The sequence below is a fragment of the Mercenaria mercenaria genome, chromosome 5 (assembly GCF_021730395.1).
Source record: "Mercenaria mercenaria strain notata chromosome 5, MADL_Memer_1, whole genome shotgun sequence".
Lineage (NCBI taxonomy): Eukaryota > Metazoa > Mollusca > Bivalvia > Venerida > Veneridae > Mercenaria > Mercenaria mercenaria.
This window is the reverse complement of record NC_069365.1, coordinates 29277354-29302321: the sequence shown is the minus strand read 5'-3', so window position 1 is coordinate 29302321 and position 24968 is coordinate 29277354. Positions and strand designations below refer to the sequence as shown.

Sequence of the window (24968 nt, the reverse complement as noted above, 5' to 3'; positions counted from 1 at the left end):
CACATAACTGCCAGTACTCAAAAAACAGAAAAGTGTTGAAATGAATTTATTCGGTAATTACTCTAACAACAAAAAACAAGTGCCCTTTCTCATATGAGACATTCAGAAAGAAGAACATAAATATTCCGTCTTTAAGCGCTATTATTTCGCCAACATGCGTTAAAGTTGGCTACATTATTACAAAAATAACCATACACATACCGAATCCTCAGCTAAGCTTCTTTAGCAGGTGATTCCTGTAAAATGTTCAACTTTCAGTTTTAACTTTGAGCACTGCTATGGAAGAACCGGACCATATATGCTAACAAATATCGCATAAAGTACTTTCTGAACACAGAGACTTCTTCTTGCAAAGGCTGGTCTACGACAAACTTTTGTTGCCCAGATTTTGTTGTTTACTTTTCGAGTTGGCTGAAAAAAAAACCACGTCTCATTCCTAGTGACAAGATTAGAAAATTATTTTTGGCAAATTTACGATATAATTATTTTCAGTAGTTGTTTGGCCGAGCAAACCCTGGTGCGTTCCTGCTCGTCTGCCTATTCTTCAGTTTTAATATACGCCTCAAAATGAAAAAAAAAATCAGAATGATATACCAACGAACCCTGCTATTTGACGAACAGTAAGTCTGGTATCAGATTACACAACATCAACAACTTTCTTGGTGATAGTTTCAGACGTTGCACTGAAAGTGCGCCATGATTTGGGGGGCATTTTAACGAGTCAGTTCCATATTTAAATTTTTCATCCCCCAACTCCACCTTGTTTAAATGATAAATGACACTTTATTCAGCCATATGTATACAAATATCCAGATATACCTCTTTGGCATAAATATTAAGCAATCAATAGATTTTTATATAACGCTTCCCACCATTGTTTTGAGAAAGCTACTATACGTGTATAAACATGCATTTGGTATCAATGTGTCGATGGTGAAAGGAAGTGAATAGCAGTATATGATTTTGTACTTTACATGCAATACAAGAACTTAGCACGATCAATAATATTCCATATGAAGAACTTCTCGCATAAGTAATGAACAGTCATATTGCGGAAAAGAAAACTGCAATAAAAGGTAGAACTATTTTAGTCGTAATACGCCAGTATTAATAACGTGGCGATGTAAATTGCTAAATAATATACGAAGAAGCTCAAGATAAGGATATTGACCGCACGCACATTCGAGTGATTTTGTCAACATGCATTCTTTAACTTACATACGAAACAGTAACATTCCAAAAGACACGTTTAAATAGCAAAGGAGATGAATGCTTACATTTGGTTTTGGAAGTATTTAAGGAATATCATATAATGGATGTGGACTCTAAAGATGCCGAGCGTCGAAATAAAGCTTGCTTTCTCCGGGAGAATGTGGTAAATAAAAATATTGAGGAAATGGCAGTTTGATTAGTGCGTTGTAAAGTGGATGTGTGCTAATTTACCATGATAACAACATTTCTTCACTGGTCAATGTGTGCTTAATTACCCTGATAAACAAATTTCGACAAGATCACAAAGATAAAGTTATTGCGTCACAAGTGTCAAGTGTGTTTTGTCTTTGTTGTGACGCAGAGATTACCAATCTGAAACCTTAGATAATTCAGAATTTACAGACCTCCGGTTGATCGTAAACAAACGCAAAGCTTGGAAATACAGCAATGACTATTCTTTGTACAGATAAAGGTTTTAGGTTATAACGGATCACATAAATTTGATATTGGCTTTTCTGAAAATATATTTTGATGCCTAAATATAATTCGCACTGAGATAAACGGCTAAAATACATTGTGAGGACGCTTTTTTGTGTAGAATAAGTGGCTTAGCATGCCTATTGCATAAAGACCTTAATTGAATTCCCGTCTGGAGACACTTTCTTGATTTTTTTCTGTCTGACAATAAAAGGTATTACCCTGGAATATGCTGATATAACACTTAAATGTATACGAACATATTGTTGATGAGCAGCTCACAGGAACCCTAAAAAAATGATACTGACAATTTTATTTTGTGTTTTATTATTGTCTACCAATAGTTTGGTGTTTCTTTTATCAATATTAATGGTATAATGAATTCTCTGCAAACAATTTGGATAGTGGCCACCACTTTGAAATGTGTCTCTACTTGAGCTTGAGGAACTACCATAAATTTATAAAAAAAAAAAACGGCACGGTAAAAGTTGTTTAAAAATTGCAACACAGTGCGAAACACGGTGGACTTTAAGAATAAACCAAGCAAATGCCGTTTTTAAAACATTACTATTAGGGGTCCAATACCTTAAGTTAACTGCCCGCCGTTGCATAACTGAAATACTGTAAAAACCCAAAACAAACAAACAAACAAATCTACACAAGGTTTACATAAAATCGTCAATATCAATTGATTCACAGCTGTCGCATCTAGGGAAACCTCATTTTCCTTGTTTTATTTTTTTAATTCTTATGAGATTGTACTGCTCTAGAACGCATGCTTATTTCACCTGCTTGTATAAAGGAGCATGGTCACTAGATAAACATCATTACAGTCAACTTCTGTCATTTAATTATTTGGTCAAATATTCCATCTTGAACACTTTTACAACGCTTATATCTGTATACACCAGAGCAGGCGCGTCAAAAACATATTGTCACAATTCCAAAATGAAATCCTGATTTATATTCATATATGACCAAATTGCAGGTAAGACAATTTCCAACATGTGCATATCCGAAGCGTTTTTGAAGTACATTGTCATGATCCTCCTCGATACAATTATCTTTGACATTGAAATTATTCATAAATAAATATTTCAAATTTTCAACGTTCAAAGGAGAAAGGATTTTTCATAATACACGAATTTTGTTGTAATTGATAAGCGTTGAAACAGGCTTACCTAGAAAAACGTGCATGTATGAACCATATTGCAATACTAGTACAACGCACAAGTGGAAATACACTTAGATGACTATCTAGATACACACAACGGTGCTATGAAACCCGTAATCGTCTGTGCTGCATAATGTAGGATCGATAAGAATGTATAAATGACGTAAAATTACCTTGTGCAATGTTTAACCGTGTATCAGTCTTTGCTGTGTAAGTATTACTTTTAACATTATTACTGTTAATACTGTAGTTTTGTTCCGAAAATCAATTTATGAATTGTCTGGAGGCCTTCCTATATATTGTAGGACGTTGAATGATTGTTAATTTTTACATCCTCCATGTTAATTACAATGAATGTTTGATTTCATTTTGTTTGAACAAAAAAAAAAGAAACTCGTTTACGATTACGCCACTTAAGGAGCACGTGCCGCTGTTTTGACGACGTCCACATGCCTTAGATTGCGTCGCAGTAGGGGAGACCGGGGATAGTTGTTACATGGGGTAGGTTGTTACATTGCAAATATTGAAGTGATGACGCATCATATAAAGTCACAGATTATGCGTGTTTGTTAGTTTTAAAAGTCGCCATCTTTTACGGATGCGTTGTTTAACTTGGTGACAATTATTTGGAAAATAGAACAAAAAGCTAGATTTTGGGGGACGTAAGTAAATTTTCGAGTTTTTCATACATTTTTGGTTCATGTGCACACTTGAAATATATATAAAACTTTAAAAATGTTGTTGGACTAAGCAAGGAACTGTGCTAAAAATCGCAAAATCTCAAGAGGTTACATGCTTTCTCTGAGTTGTCTACCTTAGATATTGCCACGTGTTGTGGGGTCGGGGCATGTTGTTACAATTAGTGCGGGGCACGTTGGTGCATACTACCAGTTGACCCCAAAGAGAAGATTCACAAGAGAATCTTTATTTGAGACTGGAACAACCGTATTAGACCTTCCTGTTTGAGACGAGGGAAACCAGAACACTACTTTTGTTATAGTAAATGCCAGATTGAACCAGGAAGCTGCATATGGGGATGGACATTGTTGGCTCTATGCTGTAGTTACATTGAATAGCAGAGATGACAACTACCCCATGCGCATACTACTGAAAATGAAGTGAAATGACCATGCCAGTTACTATACAGATTTTTCAAATGGCCAAAATGTAACTGACGATATTAGGCGCTACCTTATATTGTCGACTTTGTGTAGCTGCCTTTGCACCTTTGCCATCTTAAACTATCAGACTCCTCTGGCGATACAAACATTATTGCAATTTGTCTGTGAAGATGTCGTATTCAGCGGAGATATATATATCTTGTTCTGATTGGTGTGAATAGAAATGACCATTACAGTGGCGTCAATAAAATCTAATAGTGCAATAAGAGCAGCGAACAACTACAACAGGCCTGCGTTTTCTCCAGGTAAGAAATGCCAATTTTGAATGACTGCTGGATGGCGAAAGAATGTAAAAGAACTCTTCTGACAGATACGCCCGAAAAGAGTGCTAACATAGTAAAATAAGAATTCACCATGAAACTGTGGAAAATTTGCTAAAAATGAGCAAAACAAGTGCTCAAAACTAAAGAACAGAAAGCAACAAAACAAAAGAAAAATGCAAACAGATGTAAACATCGGCCTGTTTGTCATCATTGTGGATATGATGGAAAAATGGAAGAGATGTTTTGATTTAACCATATTGTATTACCTATATACATGCAAATAGATACAAAAAATACAAGAAGCTGTTTCAGTAAATAGTAGGGGCCTATAGCATTGTTCAGGCTTGCATTAATGCTGAAAAAATGGAGTATGGACCTGTACGGTTTGAAATTCGCAAGGTTTTGTTTAACTTCCAAGGCTCTACTACCAACTCGGTGAAATGATTCATTTTTTGAAATGAAAATGCTGCGTTATACATGTTATAAACAGATTGGAAAGCATTGTATGTTTACTGTTGTGTTGTAAAAATGTAAATTCTTTGTAAAATTGTAAAATTGCTTATTGTAACAATTTGCCCCAGACGCTGTAACAATTTACCCCAACGGTGGGGTAAGTTGTTACATTTCACCAACATGATACAACTACCTTTATCGGATAGAAATATTCTTCGTTTTAGAATTAATAGTACAAATTTGAAAATTGCAATGATTGAGCTTTACAAAGATAATAATCTGGACAAAATCGGTTAAATAATTCATCCGACACAATATGAAATATGAAAAATGTAACAACTATCCCCGGTCTCCCCTAGTTTTGTCAGGTGAACTGAATAGTCGGAGAGCTGATATCAATGTTAAATACAACAAAATGTGTTCGATTCATATAAACCCTTGTTAACAAATAGGAACTAACATTTATTCTTTTCAGAAGTTTTGTGAAAAGAACGATAAAATATCCATAAAGTAAGATTTGTAATTAACGATTATACGACTGTTTGATGTTTTGAAGTGCGCTCATGATATTGACAAATATACATGCGCGCTCACACATATACATTCATACACGTGAAAGAGAACATTTATACAAACAAACCATCACAATAATATTATACCAAACCAATTTCGATACAGCGTCTAGTGGTACAGGCGAACGTGCATATTCCACAAAAATCAATAAAGCTGGGTTTTAGTCCTGCTTTACATACACAACCGCACTGCACTACACATTGTAGCTACTTCAACATTTGCATATATACTCAAAGCTCTTTGAAGGAAAGTAAAAGGCACTGACCTCCAGATTTTGGCTAAAAATGATTGTTCTTTAAATTTAAAGATTGGGTTATATCATGAACATTACAATATGAGTTTTTGTTTCTAAGTTATCTTTGAAATATCAACAAAAGAAAAAAAACAAGCCCTAGTCGGGAATCAAACCCGGGTCGTCGCGGCAATAAACATTTTCCTGTGCTCTTTACCGAAACAACACGGAGGAATACGTACTTAACAGTTGTTGAATATAAAGCTTCGTAATTAAGGCCTTGTATCTCCTTTACATCGTTACAAACAATGGCAAAAATTAGTGATAACAACTAACGCTGATGTGTTTTCATTTGCAACTTATGATCTATCAATAACTAAGTTTCAAGGCCTTCTTAAGAAATATAGCAATAGTTTTCTGATTTCTAAAAAGAGTTATTTTATTTTCGTTGTCGCACATCTGGATCAGTGCCTTTAACAATCAGATGTGTCACGCTTATCCGTATAAGGAAGTGGTCTGCCTGTACCACATGACCGCATGAATTGGGAGCGAGATACCAATCCCCACTGGGGTCGCGACCACGCCTTCTCATATAACAGCAGTACTTGTTTTTCCAGGAAGCGGATTCTAGAGTGATTCAAATAAGTTTGAAGCTTGAAGCTTTCATCACAATCGAGCTAAAATAAATCAGTATAAACTAAACTAAGTTGGAATTCGAGCATAGAATCATTCGAAAATATGTGTAAATCCTTGTCTACATGACTATAACCGATTTTATTCAATGACTAAAACAGAACTGAGAACTAATTGTGCATTAAATGATTTGCTATCAAGGACAGAAGTCAAGAAAATGCAGAAAGACGGCGGACGTGAAATAAGATGTAAATGGTATAGTAGCGGGACTGTCACAACGGATACCGTCTGGTAATACAAATACGGATCGAAAATCGGATTTTCCAAATGGTACATGGGCGAGCCGGATAATAGCACCGGTGATTTGTGCTTTAGTCGTCGCTACTTATAGCAGTGGCGGTATTGTTTGGCAAGACTTCTCGTGTACATACGCTTGTTACGCAATGTGTGGGATTTTCAAATGTAATAACGAAAACGTTATAAAGCCTCTAGATTATTGCCGAATGTTTTGAAGTATAATAATGGTAGGCAAAATGGCTACTTGTAGTTATTTCCAGGTTGCATGATTTTACATTAAAGTATCTTCACATTTAGTCATTTTAATTAAGAATTACCATATACATTATTAGTATGATTTTCTTAACTGAAATTGATTATTAATCGCAAAATTTTATTTTTCATTTAACAGCACATAGATACAGCGATTTTTTAGATTATAAAGGTCGCATTGGATTCATATGAAAGCCTGCATACATAACAAAATAAACACGTAGAGAGAGTCGGTGTATACTGAGTCAGTAAACAAATTGAGGCTTTGCAACGGTGTAAAATGACAATGCTTTTTATTTCAAATTTTGTTCGCGTTTTATTTCCCGATATTGTTTAGCTTTTCCTTACTGGTTGTTTTCACATTCAGTATATAATACAACTATAATTGTTTTTATTCACAAGTTAGGGACGTTTATGATAATTGAGAATACAAAAATTCGTATGGAGCTCAAGTCAGTCAAAACGTTCCAATTCATAATGTACTTGCAGTTAATAGGTAAAATTTGGCACATAAAAGATAAAAGATAAAGATAGTAAGTTAGTATTAAGTGTACTCCATTCACCTTATTTTTCAACAAATTACCCAGTCTTCGAAATGATGCCGTACAAGTGGATTACAGTATCTCTTGCCTTGAAAAATAAAGGTGTACAAACTATCTGTAGAAACATTTACAGGTTACAGGTTACAGGCTGTGTGCCAAGTTTAAAATTCCTCATTTCCAAGTTACAGCTAAGGCCCGAAATCCGAACACATGGACATGTACCATACCATAGTAATCATAGATTAAAATTTATTTTGGCATTGGCCGGTCCGACGGTGACATCGCCTAGTAATAAAAAATTCGGCCGTGCAACCAAACGTTTTCGCAAGTTAAACTACATTAACCAAATTTTACATTGATAATGTGAATTTATATGTCACACCAAAACCTGCATCGATCACAAATTCACAGGAAATGTGAAATATATGACTGTGTTGTCCCATTCCTCACAGCTGTGGCTAATGTGATCCTATTTTTCACATATGTGAAAACTGTGATCTTGGAAAAATAAGGTCCTACTGTTGTGTCGTGTTTATGGACGATATTAACATTGACAGAAACATGTACTAAATTTACTGCTGAATAAGATCATTTTACAGGAGTGTTACCTGCGTTTAACCAGGTACAAAATTAACTATATATAAGCATGCTATATAGAGAATAAAGAAAGAAATTTGATAAATGCAGACGAACGAAGTTAACCAAATAAAGTCGGGTTAATCCCATTGAAATACGCTGATACATGTAATGTCTGGATGGGATCGGCTGTAGACATATTTTGCTTTACTGATTTGCATGTTTTAATATAATGCATTTTAAATAGAACAAAACATTTCACATTATCGCGAGCCTATATCGATTGACAACAAATTGAAATATACTCGCTTATTACATGCCTCTAATATTGTTCTTGAAAGGGTATATAACAATTCCACAAACTCATGATTTTGATTGAAAAAAAGATATTCAAGCCGAAACTAATTTATAATCCTATAAAATCATGCATTTAACAAGTAAGCATGACTACTCATAGAGCTATATTAATTTCAACTCATTGAGTGCACTAAATTAAATTTGCCTGGCGGCCACACCATCATTCAGGAAACATCCCGTTTGTATTCATAAAGGTGAGTGACGGTCAAGTCAGCCCCTGAGATTGAGTATATGTTGAGGGAGGTACAGACGACACTTGAGTGTTTCTCAAATCTTATAATGCAGGTTCAGATGATGAATTTATAATATTTAATTCATTTGAAGGTAAGAAACAAAGTCGTTTATGTGTTTGAAGCGAAAATATAATTTATAATGTGTAAAGCAATTTGGAAGATGTACTTATTAAATGAATTTTGTAAACTATTAGGACGATGCAAACACAACAAAAAAAACAGACTGAGAAACTTAAATTCATGCAAACTACCTTTAAAATAGATAAAGATGATCAGATATAGGGTTATATTCATACACAATACTACAACTCCACTCATTGAGTACACTCAAATAAATTGCCTTACGGATTTGTATTCATAAAGGTGAGTGACAGTCGAGGTAACTACCAAAAGTTAGTGAATGGTGAGGGGGTCCTGAGGACACTTTAGTGTTTCTCAATGTCTCATAATTTAAGTTTAGATAATAAATTTACAATATTTAATCAATTTGAATTTAAGATAACAGTGTCGTATATGTATTTAAAGTGAAACGAACCGTTGTAACAAACATTTGCATTTAGCATATTAGCAAGCTTTCGTAGATATCAGTAAATAAAACCCGCCCGCTTAGCTCAATAGGGACAGCGCAGATCTACGGATCCACTATGCTCTCCGTGACGATTTGATAAAAGACATTGTGTCTGAAATCATTTGTTCTTCACCTCTGAATCATGTGGGGAAGTTGGCAGTTACTTGCGGAGAACAGGAATACTGTTGAAAAATGGCGTTAAACCCAAACAGTAGATATGAATATTCCGTCTTTAGAAGAGCCTACATTTATTAAATCTCATTTTAAATGGTATTTATTTTATAAATGATATATTTGTAATAATTAAAATATACACTGGATTTAACCATTACTAAGATGAGTATAATCCAGTTACGGATGAGTGAAATTCAGTTTTGTTAATCATCACAGGTTAAATCTTATTAACTTAAATTTAGCGACTTGTGAGCTGGAACAAATGCATCAATCAAATTATGACCGAGTGGTTATATCATTCTCTGACAAAATACAGATACTGACTACAATATCTAATTTATTTCTGTTTTATATCTAGGAAAAACAAAGAGGACGACTAAAGATTGACCCCAGTGTATATAAGGCAAAAATATTTTCTTTTATAACGTGCATTTACAGTATATTACAGTTCGAGAAGCACGTTCATTATGTGAATTACCGGTTCCTTACCTCTATGAATGTATACTGGACAATTCTGCATGATTAGTTATTATTTATAATAAGAAGCCGTGTTAATATACATACTGGTTATATTTGATTTTCATATTATTAAAATGTTCTAAATTAGAGTAAATGATCTCCCAAGATTTAATTGTTTCCTCGAATAAAGATGGGGAACTGAGTTTGTATAATGTAACATTTGGCCGAACCTATGTATTTATAGTTTATCACGTGTCTGTTGTCGTGTGAATGAAATAAAGCTTTACTAGAAGGTTAATGTACGGCTTGACTGCCTTCTTGCCATAATGACACACCTAGTGTCAAAATTGCCCGAGCCTCGCATTTTATTATTTTATTCAACTCGTTTAAAAAATTCAATATGAAAAGACGCTCATGTAATATCCTCTATTTATGCAACCCACAAGACCAAGATCTATAGGAACAGTGATAGTAATCCGACGGGAGTGTCTCCATGATGCACTCGATGTAGTCCATATCAAATATAGTTCCATTCTCCCGCCACGTAAAGACCATTTTACGATTTTTCAGTACTTGCAAAAGAATGACAGAAAAGAGAAACTCGAACTGTAGGATGTTTAACTAATTTAAGGTTGGCATATTCTTTACATTTGACACGGTTTTTTCATGTATGGTCCACGTATATTAATTCCGACAATAGCCATTCTATCAATCTGAAAGTTTGGTCATAGTTAACTTATGTACAATAACTGATAAAAAAAAGATTTTGAAAACATTGACATTTCTTGTAGGTAGATGGTAATAATTCCCTGGGTGTGCCACCGTGATCCACTCGAATGTAATCCAGATAAGTATATAATGACATTTTCATGCCAGACGTAAGCTTTGTTGATGCTTGATTGTAAAGAGCTGAAACTGCTGGATAAATTGAAACTGAAAGTAGGTATTACCTAACGTCTTCCTACGCAATAAATGTATTGGCATTTTTATCACGTGTCTAATTCCTTGCATTACAATTATAATTGCGGAGACATCTAGTACCACCGTCTACCCTATACCAGCATATATGTAGTAGTGTAAACGACTAGTTCAAGGTTCATATAAAATGTTTTATCTTCTTCTGAGTTAATATTGAACTTTAACGCTCACGCTTTATATATCATTTAAAAAACACCATTCCTTGAAGAATGAGTTCGCGAAGATTAATTTCATAGCTCGATGCAATCACAGAATCCACGAAAACGAGCCACTTACTATACATTTGTCATAATACAAGCATGTCGTTATGACTATATATAGACTGGAGTTAACAACGAGCAGTAAACTTCCCATATTATATATAGATCAGTGTTACAGTATATAATCTAAACCGGGATTTCCCCATAATAATTTTGTGAAGGTGTACTTCTATATATGTTTATTACGTAATATCGCCATGATGGAGTTAGACGTCTCTTATTATGACGTTACTTTTCTTTCAGTGTTGAATCTAGGACTATTTCTGTTACCGACGTTTTCTGTGCAGGCGGCGGCGCCGGTAAGAAACCATTTTTTTATTGTGATTTATCATATTCTGTTGTATTGCTAATCATACATCAATAATTTTATATCATTCATTGTCAGATTTAACGTCAAATATAGCATCTTGGTTTCTTTCTGTAATAAATAGAAAATGAAGGTTATTTCAACTATAGTTTTGCCTTATAATAAACTTTTAAGAAAAAAGTATTTTTATCATTGAACTAATAATGATTAAAATCTTTGGGAGTTATTATTGGATCATAACGAAATACAGAAAACACTAAGCTTTAAACAAATATCATGCATAAATCACGCATCTATTGGGCTTGGTCATTATATTTGTAAAGTCCGTTATACATTAACTTTAAATCGTATCATACATTTTAAGATGTTAGATTTTAAACGAAACAGCAGAATCAGTTACATCGTTGTTTGAATTAGATGCGAAACTTAACAAATAATCAAGGCCTTCGAGTGGTTTATCGTCTAGCTTACCACGGTTCAGAGTTCAGATGTGTAGGGATTGAACCACGTGGGTGTTAGCCCGAGTGGTTAAATACTGAAGCATGTGAACGATGAACCGTGGTAAATTAAATAGCATTGATTGTTTTCATTCTGACATGCCCATTGACATATTTTAATAAATATCATGCTGGACTTCATTTACCCGAGGAGTATGTATCGGACGTCATGCGGTAATTTGACGTCATAATTGACGCCATAATGCTCTCTTACCGGTCCGCGCGTCAATCGTGGTTTCTCACAGAATATACAGAACTTGATTTCCTTCTTTGTTTAATTGGAAATCAAATCGAGCCACGTTAGAATTGAGAAATAAAAAGTTCCCAAGTGTCGTTTATCGTAGAATAACCCGTGTTTTGAGTTCTTATGCGTAAGAATATAGGCCTGAGTGATATATTGTTTCGCATAAGAACGAAACAGTCTACGATAAATCACACTTGGGAACTTGTTATTTCGATTCTAACACGGCATACTAGTATCAACAGTGTTAGAAAAAAATGGTAACTACTTTTTACGACCGTGCTACGCACCTGGATCGGATGACGTCATTGCACGCGAGTGGTTTATTGCAGAATAACCCGATATAGATTTTGCTCTACATGTATGTAGGTTATTCGCTAGTCGTGTTAGAATATAAAATAATAGATCTATAAACGTCATTATAGCGTCCGCCGAACGTGCCCCACCGAATGTCGCTTCGCCAATATCACCCCGCCTAACGTCGTTATGGCACCCCGACAAACGTAGCCCTGACAAACGTTGCCCTTACCAAAAATTGCCCCGCTGAATGTCGCTCTGAAAAACGTAGCCTCGGAAAACGTCTCCCAACCGAATGTCGCCTCGCCAAATGTCGCCCTGCGAATGTTTCCCCTCCATGACACTAGCTGTACATTGGAAAAAAATCTAGGAGTGTTAAAATGACTGATCAAATAAGATCTGACACGACCCTTGCCCAACCCACTAAGTCAAGTGTGACATTACCATTTCAGTAAACTGCACAAAAATGGACGAACGGACGGACGGGCGCATGCACGCACGCATATTGCCGTCTATCTATCTATATGCAATACAAAAGTCTTGTATTTTAAAAATGTCACTGACAGACTCGCTGATGGATTGAAGGTTGTGGTTGGGGTGGAGGTCAGGAGGTGGTGCGGTGAGGGTGAGGAATTTCCTCTTTATTTTTCCTTTAGTGACTAACAAATATACCATAGCTATTAAATCTTACTAACCTTTATCTCCAATTTAATTAATACTATCATGTCATTTCGGTACGCGAAAAGATGACGTTTGGCTGGGCGACATTTGCAGGGCGATGTTCGGCGGAGCGACATTCGGCGGGGCAACATTCGTTGGAGCGACGTTCGGCGGGTCGACATTTGTCAGGTAGATAGGTAGGTAGGTAGGGGTAGGGGTAGGGGTAGGGTAGGGTAGGAAGGTAGTTAGGTAGGTCTTTTATTCCACCATAAGGAGAAGCATACAATTCACACCATAATAAAGAAACTATATGGACATTTATATAGAGACACACATTTACTGAACACAAAAAATGATAAATGATAAAGTATAAAAGCAGTTTAAATGGACATAAATGGCAATAGCTAGTCCGTGATATTATTTTTAATAAACATAAACAACAATAATAGTGTAAAGCATAATACATGTATATATTTATCTTTATCACAGGTTTGACGTCGCGGGAGTGTAATAAAACCATTACATAAAAATGATAATACACTAGTGTAATAAAGCTTTGACGTCGACGTCATTTATAGTGTAGGAGACGTCGGTCAAATTGACTTGTTTATATAGTAAAAGAAAGTAGAAGTTTTTATGTTTAAACAGGAAAAGCTAACATGTGATAAAAAGAATATTACATTCGTGACTTTCCACATTAAATTTATTAAACTCGTTGAATAAAATTGATAAAAGGCTCGGCAGAGCCTCGCATTTTATCATTTTATTCAACTCGTTTAATAAATTCAATATGAAAAGACACTCATGTAATATCCTCTATATATACAGCTGTTTTCTTTCAGTAAGAAATGTGTGCTAAATATATTTGACCAAATATTCATTAATATATTAAACAAGAATGAACTCACATTATTGTCTTTCTGGATATTGCATTTAAACTGAGTTAACAGTGACTATACATGAATTATGTTTCGTTTTTCAATAAGCTCTTAGACTAACAAATTCGCTTTAACGATAGCCTAATCTCGAAAGTCGAAAATATTAGACCACGTACTGAAAATGTTTAACTGAAAATGTTAAAGTATTATCTCATTAGTCATAAGTAAATCCGTGTCTTATATGTCTTATAGCGAAAACAAAAGATAAATAATGCACGAATTGTTGTGTCATATAAATTTTTTATCGTAATAATGTAGAGCTAACATTTATGTTTACATAAGATAAGTTAGGCATTACATATGATTCTTAAAGGATGTTTCATAATATTAAAACTAGATAGTGTGTGACACACATACCATTCCAACAGAGTTAGTTGTAATACATAATTATGATTTATGTATACTGTCTATATTTTTAACGTATTGCTTTAAGTGAAAGATACCTGGAAATTCAAAGATTTCTTGAGACGATGAGTAAAACGCACAACTATTTTATAGCAGGAAATTCTTTGAAAGTCGCTGATACTCATAGTTGGGAAACCTGATAGCATTTGATTTCAGAAATCTAATTGGCAAACAGTTCGTTTGTTAGTAATTCATGTACTCTTCTCCAGAAAACTTGCCTCAATGCATCGTTTTCAGTATAGAACAAAATCAGATGTTCGGCAACGGTTTCTGTACACAGTTTGCAGAGTGGGCAAATAATAATGTATGGCCTGGAAAATAATCTATTTATCACTAATACCACCGTCTTAGAATATTTCAGTTAATCCCGGTATGTTTACCTAAAGTTCCATAAGACACATGGTTTTATTTCACAACGTGTACAACGTGTACTGAAAAATTCGTGCAAGCTTCTGTCACTTAATGCACGTGCATCAAATTCCGTGTATGCTATTTTGTGTACTGTATCTTTCACTGGGCGAGTGTGGCGGGGCCGACGTTCGGCGGTGCGCCAAAATGACATTGGGATGACGTTTAGCGAGGCGACGTTTGACGGGATGCGACAGAACGAAATATTGAAATGGCAAAAAACAGCCACCATACATGATTTAGAATAACGTATTATGAACAAACTAATACTTAGTGGCATTAACAGTACGTAGTAGTTTAAATTACTTTTCGATTAGTTTTAACCCTAAAAACACTTACGTTGGAAAAGTAGAAGAAAGCGTTCTGTAGTTAGATCGAATATTCAACAATAAGGTGTGGCTATTCAATTAATACCTCATAGGTAAGAAATCTATATTCCACTACACTATTACAAAATTAACAAAAATATAGTAAGCACATTGAAATAACCTGTCAATACAGTAAATAAAGCGTGTTTGAATTGAACAGAGCATTGGTAGCCGTTCAAACACGTTGTTTAATAATAATAACACAATGCGTTGGTAAAGCGGATAGTCTCATAAGGATCTATTCATGTACAAAATGTATAAAAACTCGAACTTAAAATATTTGACATATAGACTAACAAATGTATAATGTAATGGTTATTCTTGCTTACCAGACAGGGGTTTCCGGTAATTTCACCGATGCTGACAAAACAAATACGTCATGACGTCTTTATTGTTTATTGACGTTGATTTCCCACGCTTTGTTTAAATACGCTACTGTAAAGAAAAAGTGCTACGAAGACAGTCATTTGTTTAATTTTGCCACCTAAACAGTTACCATCGAGCCGGATATTCCAATCTTCACCTACAACCAGTGAAAGAATCTCATAATTTTTAATCTGGTCTATCACACAATGAAACCAAAGTCACTCATTCGGCTGTACAGAACGACAAAAAATCTTTTGTGTTGGTAAAATGTAGTATGAAAATGAACAGTTCATATTACAATTCCGTCCATGTAACCAGCCGTGTGCATAACTGTAGATCATTTTCAAAGTTAGTAAAACATTTTGTATCAGCTTACTTTTTTGCGCATCTCTAACTTGAATATGATAACTTTGATGATGTGGAAGTGTGCTGAACATCGCTAAAGAACCTTTTCTTGTTAATTTTTAGTACATTCGTAAAGTAGCTGTTTCCCAGCCTTGTCCACGGAGCAGGTACGTCGTGACAAACGCAAATGGAACCAAGCGATGTTCAAGATGTTCCCATTGCCCCAGAGGATTCCAAGTACAGACAAAATGTAGTGCGTACAATAATACAATATGTGAACCTTGTTCATCCGGTTGGTACAATGACATTAAAGGAAGTAAGTGTAAGCCATGTTCCGGATGTAATTTGGGGGAATATATACGGCGCAGCTGCATTGCAAAACGGGATACAAAATGTCGTAAATGTCCCAAATATACATACTCACCCTCAGCAAACGTGACAGCATGTTTAACATGCACGAGGTGTCGGCAAAATGAGAAAATAATTTCTAAATGCAACGGCTTCAGAGACACTGTTTGTGGAGACTGTTTTCATGGTAAATTGTTTGTTTCTTTATAAAAATATTCTCTAAAATTATTTGACAAAACTATCGGAAACCAAATAAATGCCTTATATTATAAAAAGTGAATATTCAAGAGGTCTGTTTTCATCTTAACATCTATTTCTCTTGTTGGATTTAAGCCCAAAAGATCTTGCGTGTAATTTCTTGGATCAGTATTGACATAATCAAATATGCTAATTGTTTTGTCGTTTAGATCATTTTAGAGAGTCTTCAACGGGAAGCTGTTTCCGCTGCTCTCCGTGTCCTTATAAACTGCAACAGCTGGTTGTGCCGGAATGTCGCGATAAACTTGGAATACATCACTCAAATATTTGTTGGCCTGGCACAACAACGTTTAGATTCAACAGTAAGAATTACAAAAATAACTTGGGTAAGTTTTCTATGCAAAGACATTTTCTTCCCCCAGTTTATAAAAACCGAAGTAAAACAAATCGCTCGTTTTTGTCTTTCAAGATGGAAAAAATTATAGTCCGCTACTTTTTTCCCACAGTTTTATTTCTTTTTTTTTCTACAGGAGGACTCCCAGAACATTTCTATTTTGCAAATTCAAACTTCAACTCCAATAATTAATGAAACGTTTTGTATTTTTTCAAAGGTTTACCTTAAAAAGATCCGTTTTATACCAAGTTTTACATTTCCCAGAAAAGGCTACAAGAAAAATATGATTAAACCGTAAACGTATGGACAAATCCGCTGGACAAATGAACGTGCATTTAATTCGTAATATACTCTTTATTGAACATTGTATTGATTAGTATGTGCTGTGTTTTATCCTTTCATGCAATATAGGGTGTTTTTTTTTTCAGAAATTACAGACAAATTACTTGACGTCGAATTAGAAGACTATACTTACATTAAGAAAAGTGTAACTTTACCTGTCATTCTGGGATTTGTGTTAAGCTGCGCTGTTGTATTTATATCTGTGTTTATTGCCATGCATTTTACAAAGTGTTGGAGATGGACAAGACTGGGAGGATTTAGGAATGAAAGAACGTTTGGTATAACAAGTGCAAAGTTGCGTGAAAACCGCGATGTCACACAGAACGGAGACAATGTGACCGTTGATACCGTTTCAATAAAATCAATCGATAGTTTTAACTCTGACTTTGAAATGAACAGTGAATCAAATAGCTTGCTAGACTGTGCCTTAGAGGTTTGCGTTAAAACGTAAATGTCGGACATACATAACAACAGCAGTTTAAAACAGTCTGTAAGGAGAGTAAGACTATATTTTGTATTGATTAGAGAGTGATTTCCTCTAATTCTCTGTCTACATTATATTTACTTAAAGGTCTTATCGTGCAAACTTATCTCCCGTTTCTAAACGAACAAGGAAGATCTGTTTCACTAAAATGACACTGAATAGAAAGGGTTTCAAAAACTAACATTGTTGAATAGTTTAAATATTATATAAAGATTTACATTGTAAGTGTGTCTTACTACCTTCACGCCTTCTTATTTTTTGTTATGTAGTCTGTTGTCGTGTACACTATTCGACATCAAAAACACTAGTAACAACAAAGAGAGCATCCATATGTATGATATTTTGGAAACATAGATTAATTGCAACCGAGCGAACAAAAAGCAGACTCGTTTAAAAGGAGTCTCTTTATGAGGGGTAAAGGCATGCGCAACAACCCTCGAACATTTGGAAGTCTTTTTGTTTAGCAAAATATGTCAACGAAATTCAACAGAATTTCATTTCGGTACTTTCATCATACATGAAAATATACTCGAACCGCACAGAAAATGAGAATAGTTCCTACCGGAATTGGTTATTAAATCCACGAAAATAATTTTGGGATCATTAGAATATCTCCTTTAGTAACTGAAAACAAATACTAATTAACTGTAAAAGAATACACGCCAAATAGAATAATTGGGAAAATCAACCAAGACATAGTTACCGAAGTTTTCATACTGAAGTTGACAAAAATATGACAGCCAGTAAAATTTCTCTTCAATCATTCTTTTTAGTGATCTATGAACCGGACGCTGAATTTGTCAAGTGCGTTCATTCGTTGCCTTGTCTTTTCTGACGACTTCGCGACGGATATTGTAAAAGAACTTACAGACAAACTTGTCACTGTTGCTAGATGCATACAAATAAAATCATAAAGTAAACGACGGATATTGTAAAGGAACTTACAGACAAACTCGTCACTGTTGCTAGATGCATACAAATAAAACCATAAAGTAAAAGACATTCAAAAGAACACAATTATTCTAATTGTTGGCACTATTTTTCTTCTCATGTCCGTTGAATTTTCTACCGTATTATGGAACTTATAACGTTGTGTGTTAATTGCGACAGCCAAAACAATTTCTGGCTGTAGGGCGTGGGAGGTTGGAAAGAAATTTGTCCATAACAAACTAGTAAAAGCATTACAGGCTAATTGTCAGTATACATTGTACTTGCAAACGTGAAAATGAAGCTCTCCTCTTTATGTAACCTTTAGTTTCTATTATTGCATAAATATGTGTTTATGTATAAAGGTTGTAAGTCGGTGCATACGTGTCCACATTTACATGTATCCCGGTTGCAATGAGGAGTGTTCTATTGGTGAAAATGTTGTCCTGTTGGAATTTTGTCCTTGAAATCGTTTCACAACAAAATCGTTTTTAAATTATTCCTTTGTGTATTTTGGCTCATCAAATCAATCTAAAACAAATCCTCGAACTTCAGTGCTCAGTCTTCATTTACAGCTTACATCTGCGCTAAACACACACGGTCTAAATCATCAAAGGTTTAAAAACGTTCCTAGAAAATAGTAATTCATGCTGAATATCGGTGGCATGGAGAATAATTATTATGATTCTTTTTCAACCATAACATGCATTCCAGTACCATGCAGACACGAAATTGAAGATCATGAGGAGGTGTTTCATCTAAACCTTCCATCTGCTCTGAAAAAATATTTTGGAACACATATCATTATGCAGTGAAACTTTATCACTTGAATGAGTGGTTTTCAATTTAGTAACTATTAAACTTTGTATTTTTTCGGTGTGTCTCGTTTATATCTTGTTTACATGGCGTTATGCTTACACCTATGGCTCACCTATATTTGTATACGACAGTTTTTCGGCGAAACTGAAACAAAAATGCCAGATTTATATTAAGATATACAGTAATTATGTCTGTATTACGTAAAAAACCTCGGAAAAGAAGATTAAGTGTTCAAGATGAATTCTTAGGTACTATTTTACAAGAATTTTGAATATTTGATATTTTTAGAAGTTTTGATGACTTTTACATTTTATTATTTTTACATTTCATGGTTTGTCATACATGTTTTCACTAATTTTATTATATCATGTAAAATGTATATTTATGTATACAATAGGATCATGGTACATTTCTCTTTTTTCCCCTTGGAAAAGGACAGGGATCAGGATATGTGCTGTACCACAGAATTTATTATTTAATTACGTAGCGATTAATATGAAATAAGGCACTGCCTCAATCGGGAATCGATCCGACTTCAACTCATCCCGTAAGATTTTAAAAGAACTGTCTAACGACAGAATTAATTCCGTATTATTTTAAAAGTTATATTTTGGAATACAGACAACACTGCCCATATTTGTACTGATGTGCAAAACGTTGCGGTTCGTACAAGTTACGTGGACGCTTATTAGGCACAAGGACAATGCGTATTCTTCCAAAGGAAGGAAGGACACACGTTTTAATTCAATAGTATATATCTCATTCGGTATATCGCATGTTACCGTAGAGGGATCGATCCCGATTCCCTATTATATAAAATGTAATTGTAATAAAGGGAACTATTTTAGAGCTTTTATGTCTTGATTGTTCTCAAACATTGGCTACATGATTTTTTTCAGTAGAACACATTTCACAAAAAATGCTGGAGTTATTAAAATGCAGGAAGATTCCTAAGATCAGGACAGTTTCCTCTTGTCATTGTTCGCATGACTTGTCGCCATGCATTTTACGTTAGTACAGAAGGGGGAACACCTCTCCTTTCAGTCGCCTTGAGGTTCTTTTAGTAATATCATATAATTAGACTAAATACGCAAGTGTTCGTCGTCCGCCACGTATATAGACAATGTCTCTTGTTGTTGTCAGGAGACACTGGTAAATAAAAATGTTGAGAAAAGATAGTTTGATTATTTTTCTAGAAAAGCGCCTCGTAAAATGTCTATTTAGACTGGTCGATATGTGATAGTTTACACTGACAAACTAATGTCGACAAAACACAGAGATAGATTAAATTATTACGCCGCTAATGTAAGATATGTGTAGAGGTGCACCCCTTGGGAATCCACTTAGATAATACGGAATACAAGTACGAACGTTGTATTTAGTGACCTAATTATTGACTGATCATGAAACATATGCGAAATTGACTTCTAAGTTTCGGAATGAAATGTGTTGCACTTAAATTCAGACTTACGTAGTTTTTCATCCGAAATGACTGAGTTTCAGACTTAGTTCAGATGTTATTAAGACCATTATTCTATCAGGAATGTGGGCTCTATATGATAATTTCAAGTTAAAAGATGAGGAAGCACTAAGATGTACAATGAATGAAACACAACAAACATCATTTTATCCCGCCCAGGGGCTGAAACCCACAGTTTATAAGGAACAAGAAAATTATAATCCAAGTGTTATATGTTAGTATGAGTAGTACTTCCAGGTCACAGCAGTGTGATTGTAATGAGATTTTACAGTAAGCAAATGTGACAAGAGACATCTTTCTTAGAAGATACATGACCCCTACTTTTCTCTTCATTTTGTATCAGTTTTATCATAACTCTTTAAAAGCTATGAATTTTTTCTCTGAAATGGATCTTGCTATGTTTGGGAGCTACCAAATGTCAGTTTTATATAGAATGTATAGGGAAATCTATTTACTGGTGTGTGACCTTCAAATTTTGCAAATCGAAAGGGAAAAAATCGTCATTTACGACATACACTGCACTGCACTCACAAAAAACCATCACAAATATTCCGCGCCTGTGTCTTTGGCTGATCGTAAACAAATGCACAGCTTTGATATAAAGCAATTATCATTGTTAAATATTCAAGGATATTTAAAGTACATCCATTGCGTTTAGATGAAGATGTAAATTAAATACCGGCTTTGGTTGTTTTCCTAAAGATTATTGTAATGATATATTGTCTAGTGTAATATTCTGGTAACTACAAATAACTTATTCTGAGATAAACAGCAGTAATCCGCCTTCTCGTAGGATGTATTCAGTCTGGAATGTTTGGTCGCAGTATGATGGAGACATTAACTTTTTAGATGTCAAATCAAAGAAAAACCTTGTGTATGCGATAGAGGCTGTATTTTTCATCTGATCTTCATGAAATTTTGTTGGAATGATTACCTTGATGAAATCTAGGCCAAGGTCGAAAATAGGTCATCTGGAGTCAAAAACTAGGTCACTAGGTCAAATCAAAGAAAAACCTTATGTATGCGATAGAAGCTGTACTTTTCAATTGATCTTTATGAATTTTGGTCAGAATGATTGCCTTGATAAAATCTAGGTCTAGTTCGAATATGGGTTATCCTTGGTCAAAAACTAGGTCACTATGTCATATCAAAGAAAAAGCTTGTGTATGCAATAGGGACTGCATTTTACACCAAAACTTCATGTAATTTGATCAGAATGTTTGTCTGGATGAAATCTTGGTCAAGTTTTAATGTGGGTCATCGGAGGTCAAAAACTATATAGGTCACCCGGTCAAATTAAAGAAAAACCTTGTGTACGCAATAGGGGCTGCATTTTACACTGGATATTCATAATATTTAGTCAGAATGATTGCCTTGATAAAACCCAGGTGGAGTTGAAATATGGATCATCTGTGATCAAAAACTAGGTCACTAGGTCAAATCAAAGAAAACACTTTGTGTATGCGATAGAGGCTGTATTTGTCAACTGATCTTCATAAAATTTTGTCAGAATGATTACCTTGTCAAATCAAAGAAAAACCGTATGCGATTGGGGCTGTATTTTTCAACTAATCATGAATTTTGGTCAGTATAATTGATAAAATCTAGGTCAAGTTCAAATATGGGTCATCTTGAGTCAAAAGCTAGGACACTAGGTCAAATCAAAGAAAAACCTTGTGTATGCAATAGGGGCTGCATTTTACACCAGATCTTCATGAAATTTGATCAGAATGTTTGTTTGGATGAAATCAAGGTCGAGTTTGAATATGGGTCATCTAGGGTAAAAAACTAGGTCACCCCGTCAAATTAAAGAAAAACCTTATGTACGCAATAGGGGCTGCATATTCATAAAATTTAGTCCGAATGATTGCCTTGATGAAATCTAGGTCAAGTTTAAATATGGGTATCTGGGAAACATGTTTACACTGTTATGATGTGTTTTTCAGTAGAGCGACCTAGGGCCATCTTGGCCCTCTTGTTTAAATAAAAGGAGAATGCATTATAATGTTGCACGTCCCTAATAAATGTTACACAGACCTAGTGTATAATATTGTCTAATTAATCTACGCCGCTATATGAGGAGGATGCGGCCATTGCATATTAATTTTATCCCTTTTTTATATAATCTAGTGAAACATGCATGTCTGAGTTTTATGAATAACAATACAATGAACTAAATACGATACACTTGGATAACAATCTGGATGTGTATAATACATTTTCGGTGCTTCACTTACGAAGAAGGCACAGTTTCTTCAATGTTCAAAATGTTTTCAACTTCTAAAATTGTTATAATTACTATAAGCAATTAAGTGATTGGAATATGGTTCTGTCCTGAAGCATCTACGTATTATTTCTTCGTTTAATATATAACATAGGCCTAACCCCAACAATAAAATCATTGTTTGAGTTCAGAAGCAAAGGAATTGTATCATGAGGGCGCATCCTGGGCAATTTAATAATACATAGGCGTAACCAGGATTTTTCGGAGGGGGGTGCGAGTTGACAAGGGGGGTAGGTGTGGGAGGTGGTAACCCCCTTCCGCAGGTGGGGATATAGGGGGCCTCCCCCAAAAAAGTTTTAAATTAAGAAGTCATTTCGTGCGATTTGGCGTGTATTTGAAAGCTTACTGATGGGTAGATATGTGACTCATTTTGTGCTTTCTTTCTGTGAATGTACATAATGTCTTTTAAGTTCACGCAAGTTCACGCAGGTAGAGGTATGGGGGCCTCCCCCAGAAAATGTTTAAATTTAGAAGTCATTTCTTGCGATTTGGCGTGTATCTGAAAGCTTATTGATGGGTAGATATGTGCCTCATTTTTTCGCTTTTTTTTCTGTGAATAGTACATAATGTCTTTTAAGGTCCCGCTGGTGGAGGTATGGGGGGCCTCCCCCAGAAAATTTTTAAATTAAGAAGTCATTTCGTGCGATTTGGCGTGTATTTGAAAGCTTACTGATGGGTAGATATGTGACTTATTTTTTCGCTTTTTTTCCTGTGAATAGTACATAATGTCTTTTAAGTTCAGATCAGTAAGTTAAGATAATGATAATAATACAAAAGTAATATCAAGAAAGACATACTATTTTTTTAAAAAAAAGTATTTGACAGATGTGAAAAGTTATACAAATTAGAAAATTCGAAAGCCCGTAACTCGTAGACGTGTTGCAGATGGCATTGCAAATCCCTGCACGGGCATCTTTAGGAGGCCTTGCGCTGACCGTGCAGCCAACGCGCGAGTTTTCGTGGATATGTTGCCCAAACGAAATCGTACTGAGATTGTAAACTCGTGGGACCTTTGCATGGCCCTCGCACAGCCGTAAGGTTGTCGCTAGCTGCCCGTGCGGTACCCATGAAAACGCACGAATACTAAGCAATCATCGTTCGGCAACCCTACAGCGGCCACATCATCCACATTTTTCAGATGGTTATATATAAATGGCCATCACCGACATGTTTTCATTATTTGGCGGAGAAATAATAGTTTCCTAAGACTCAGAGCGGCATACCTGCGGTTGCAGTTGAGGCAGGTCAGGAGAAGAGAGCAGATGATTACAAGCCTGGTCGTTCTTGATGAGCAGCAGGCCCGACAGAGGCACAGGAAGAGGACGGTATGCGTGAAACCCTTGCTGCGGAGACGGGCCACCCTCGGACACTTGGACACCCTGATGCAGGAGTTGATGCCGGAATCCTATGGGGACTTCTAAGCTTACCTCATAATCGAGCCTACCATGTTTCGGGAGATGGTAGACAGACTGACCCCCAGAATTTCTAAGCACGTAGACTGCCGTCCAGACTTTTACCTTGTATCTTCTCCGCGCAGCCTCTTCATGTACGGAAGCAGTACGGGCTTCGTACGATTTCCATACATAGAACCAGTACAAAAATGGCACGATGCTTGTATATAATGTGAACACATACGCCGTAGCCCATAGCCATCTACGATGCCCAAAAATCCGCAAAAAATTATCGCGCGCCGCCCGGGTTAAATGTGAATTAGGTATCAGCTATAGAAAAAAAAAATATACTGAATGGAAAAGGCACAGCTGTAAAATTTGATTTCATATGCAGTTCATGTAAAAATTACAAAATAACTTATGTTAGATTTATTTCTCATCAGGTTAGTTGATAGATACATCCAACCTTCTGTAAAATCGCCAGATTCAACATTGAAACGTTAGGTAAAAAGCTGCCGGTGCTCAATCCATTGATTTTTGAGATATAGACGGTAATCAACAGACATTTTACAAAG

General features: G+C 35.3%; 1 protein-coding gene and 1 long non-coding RNA gene across 3 annotated transcripts in view; one reads left to right on the top strand and one right to left on the bottom strand.

Moving 5' to 3' along the window:
* The window catches only part of LOC123556737 (uncharacterized), a 29698-nt gene extending 18941 nt beyond the window's left edge, over positions 1-10757 (bottom strand). The window contains exons 1-2 of the long non-coding RNA XR_006687519.2: positions 10607-10757; positions 202-411 (exon numbers count right to left, since the gene is read on the bottom strand). This is a non-coding gene — a long non-coding RNA (uncharacterized LOC123556737). The remainder of the gene's footprint in view (positions 1-201; positions 412-10606) is intronic.
* On the top strand, positions 10448-19634 carry LOC123556734 (tumor necrosis factor receptor superfamily member 1A-like). 2 transcript variants are annotated; one of them, XM_045347674.2, is made up of 5 exons: positions 10448-10595; positions 11138-11193; positions 15850-16261; positions 16482-16658; positions 17095-19634. In XM_045347674.2, coding segments are annotated over exons 1-5 (1011 nt in total). In that variant the 5' UTR covers positions 10448-10594; the 3' UTR covers positions 17460-19634. The 2 variants fall into 2 exon arrangements, with proteins under 2 accessions (XP_045203609.2, XP_045203608.2); XM_045347673.2 differs by lacking the exon at positions 10448-10595 and having other exon boundaries at positions 10958-11193.
* The last annotated feature ends 5334 nt before the right edge of the window (positions 19635-24968 follow it).

What these genes read in the sequence shown, in the direction of transcription:
- LOC123556734 (XM_045347673.2), top strand. Translation starts at nt 11,092, where the DNA reads ATGATGGAGTTAGACGTCTCTTATTATGACGTTACTTTTCTTTCAGTG. An exon ending in CTGTGCAGGCGGCGGCGCCG is followed by an intron (nt 11,194 to 15,849) that starts GTAAGAAACCAT and finishes GTTAATTTTTAG; the next exon opens with TACATTCGTAAAGTAGCTGT. An exon ending in TTGTGGAGACTGTTTTCATG is followed by an intron (nt 16,262 to 16,481) that starts GTAAATTGTTTG and finishes TTTGTCGTTTAG; the next exon opens with ATCATTTTAGAGAGTCTTCA.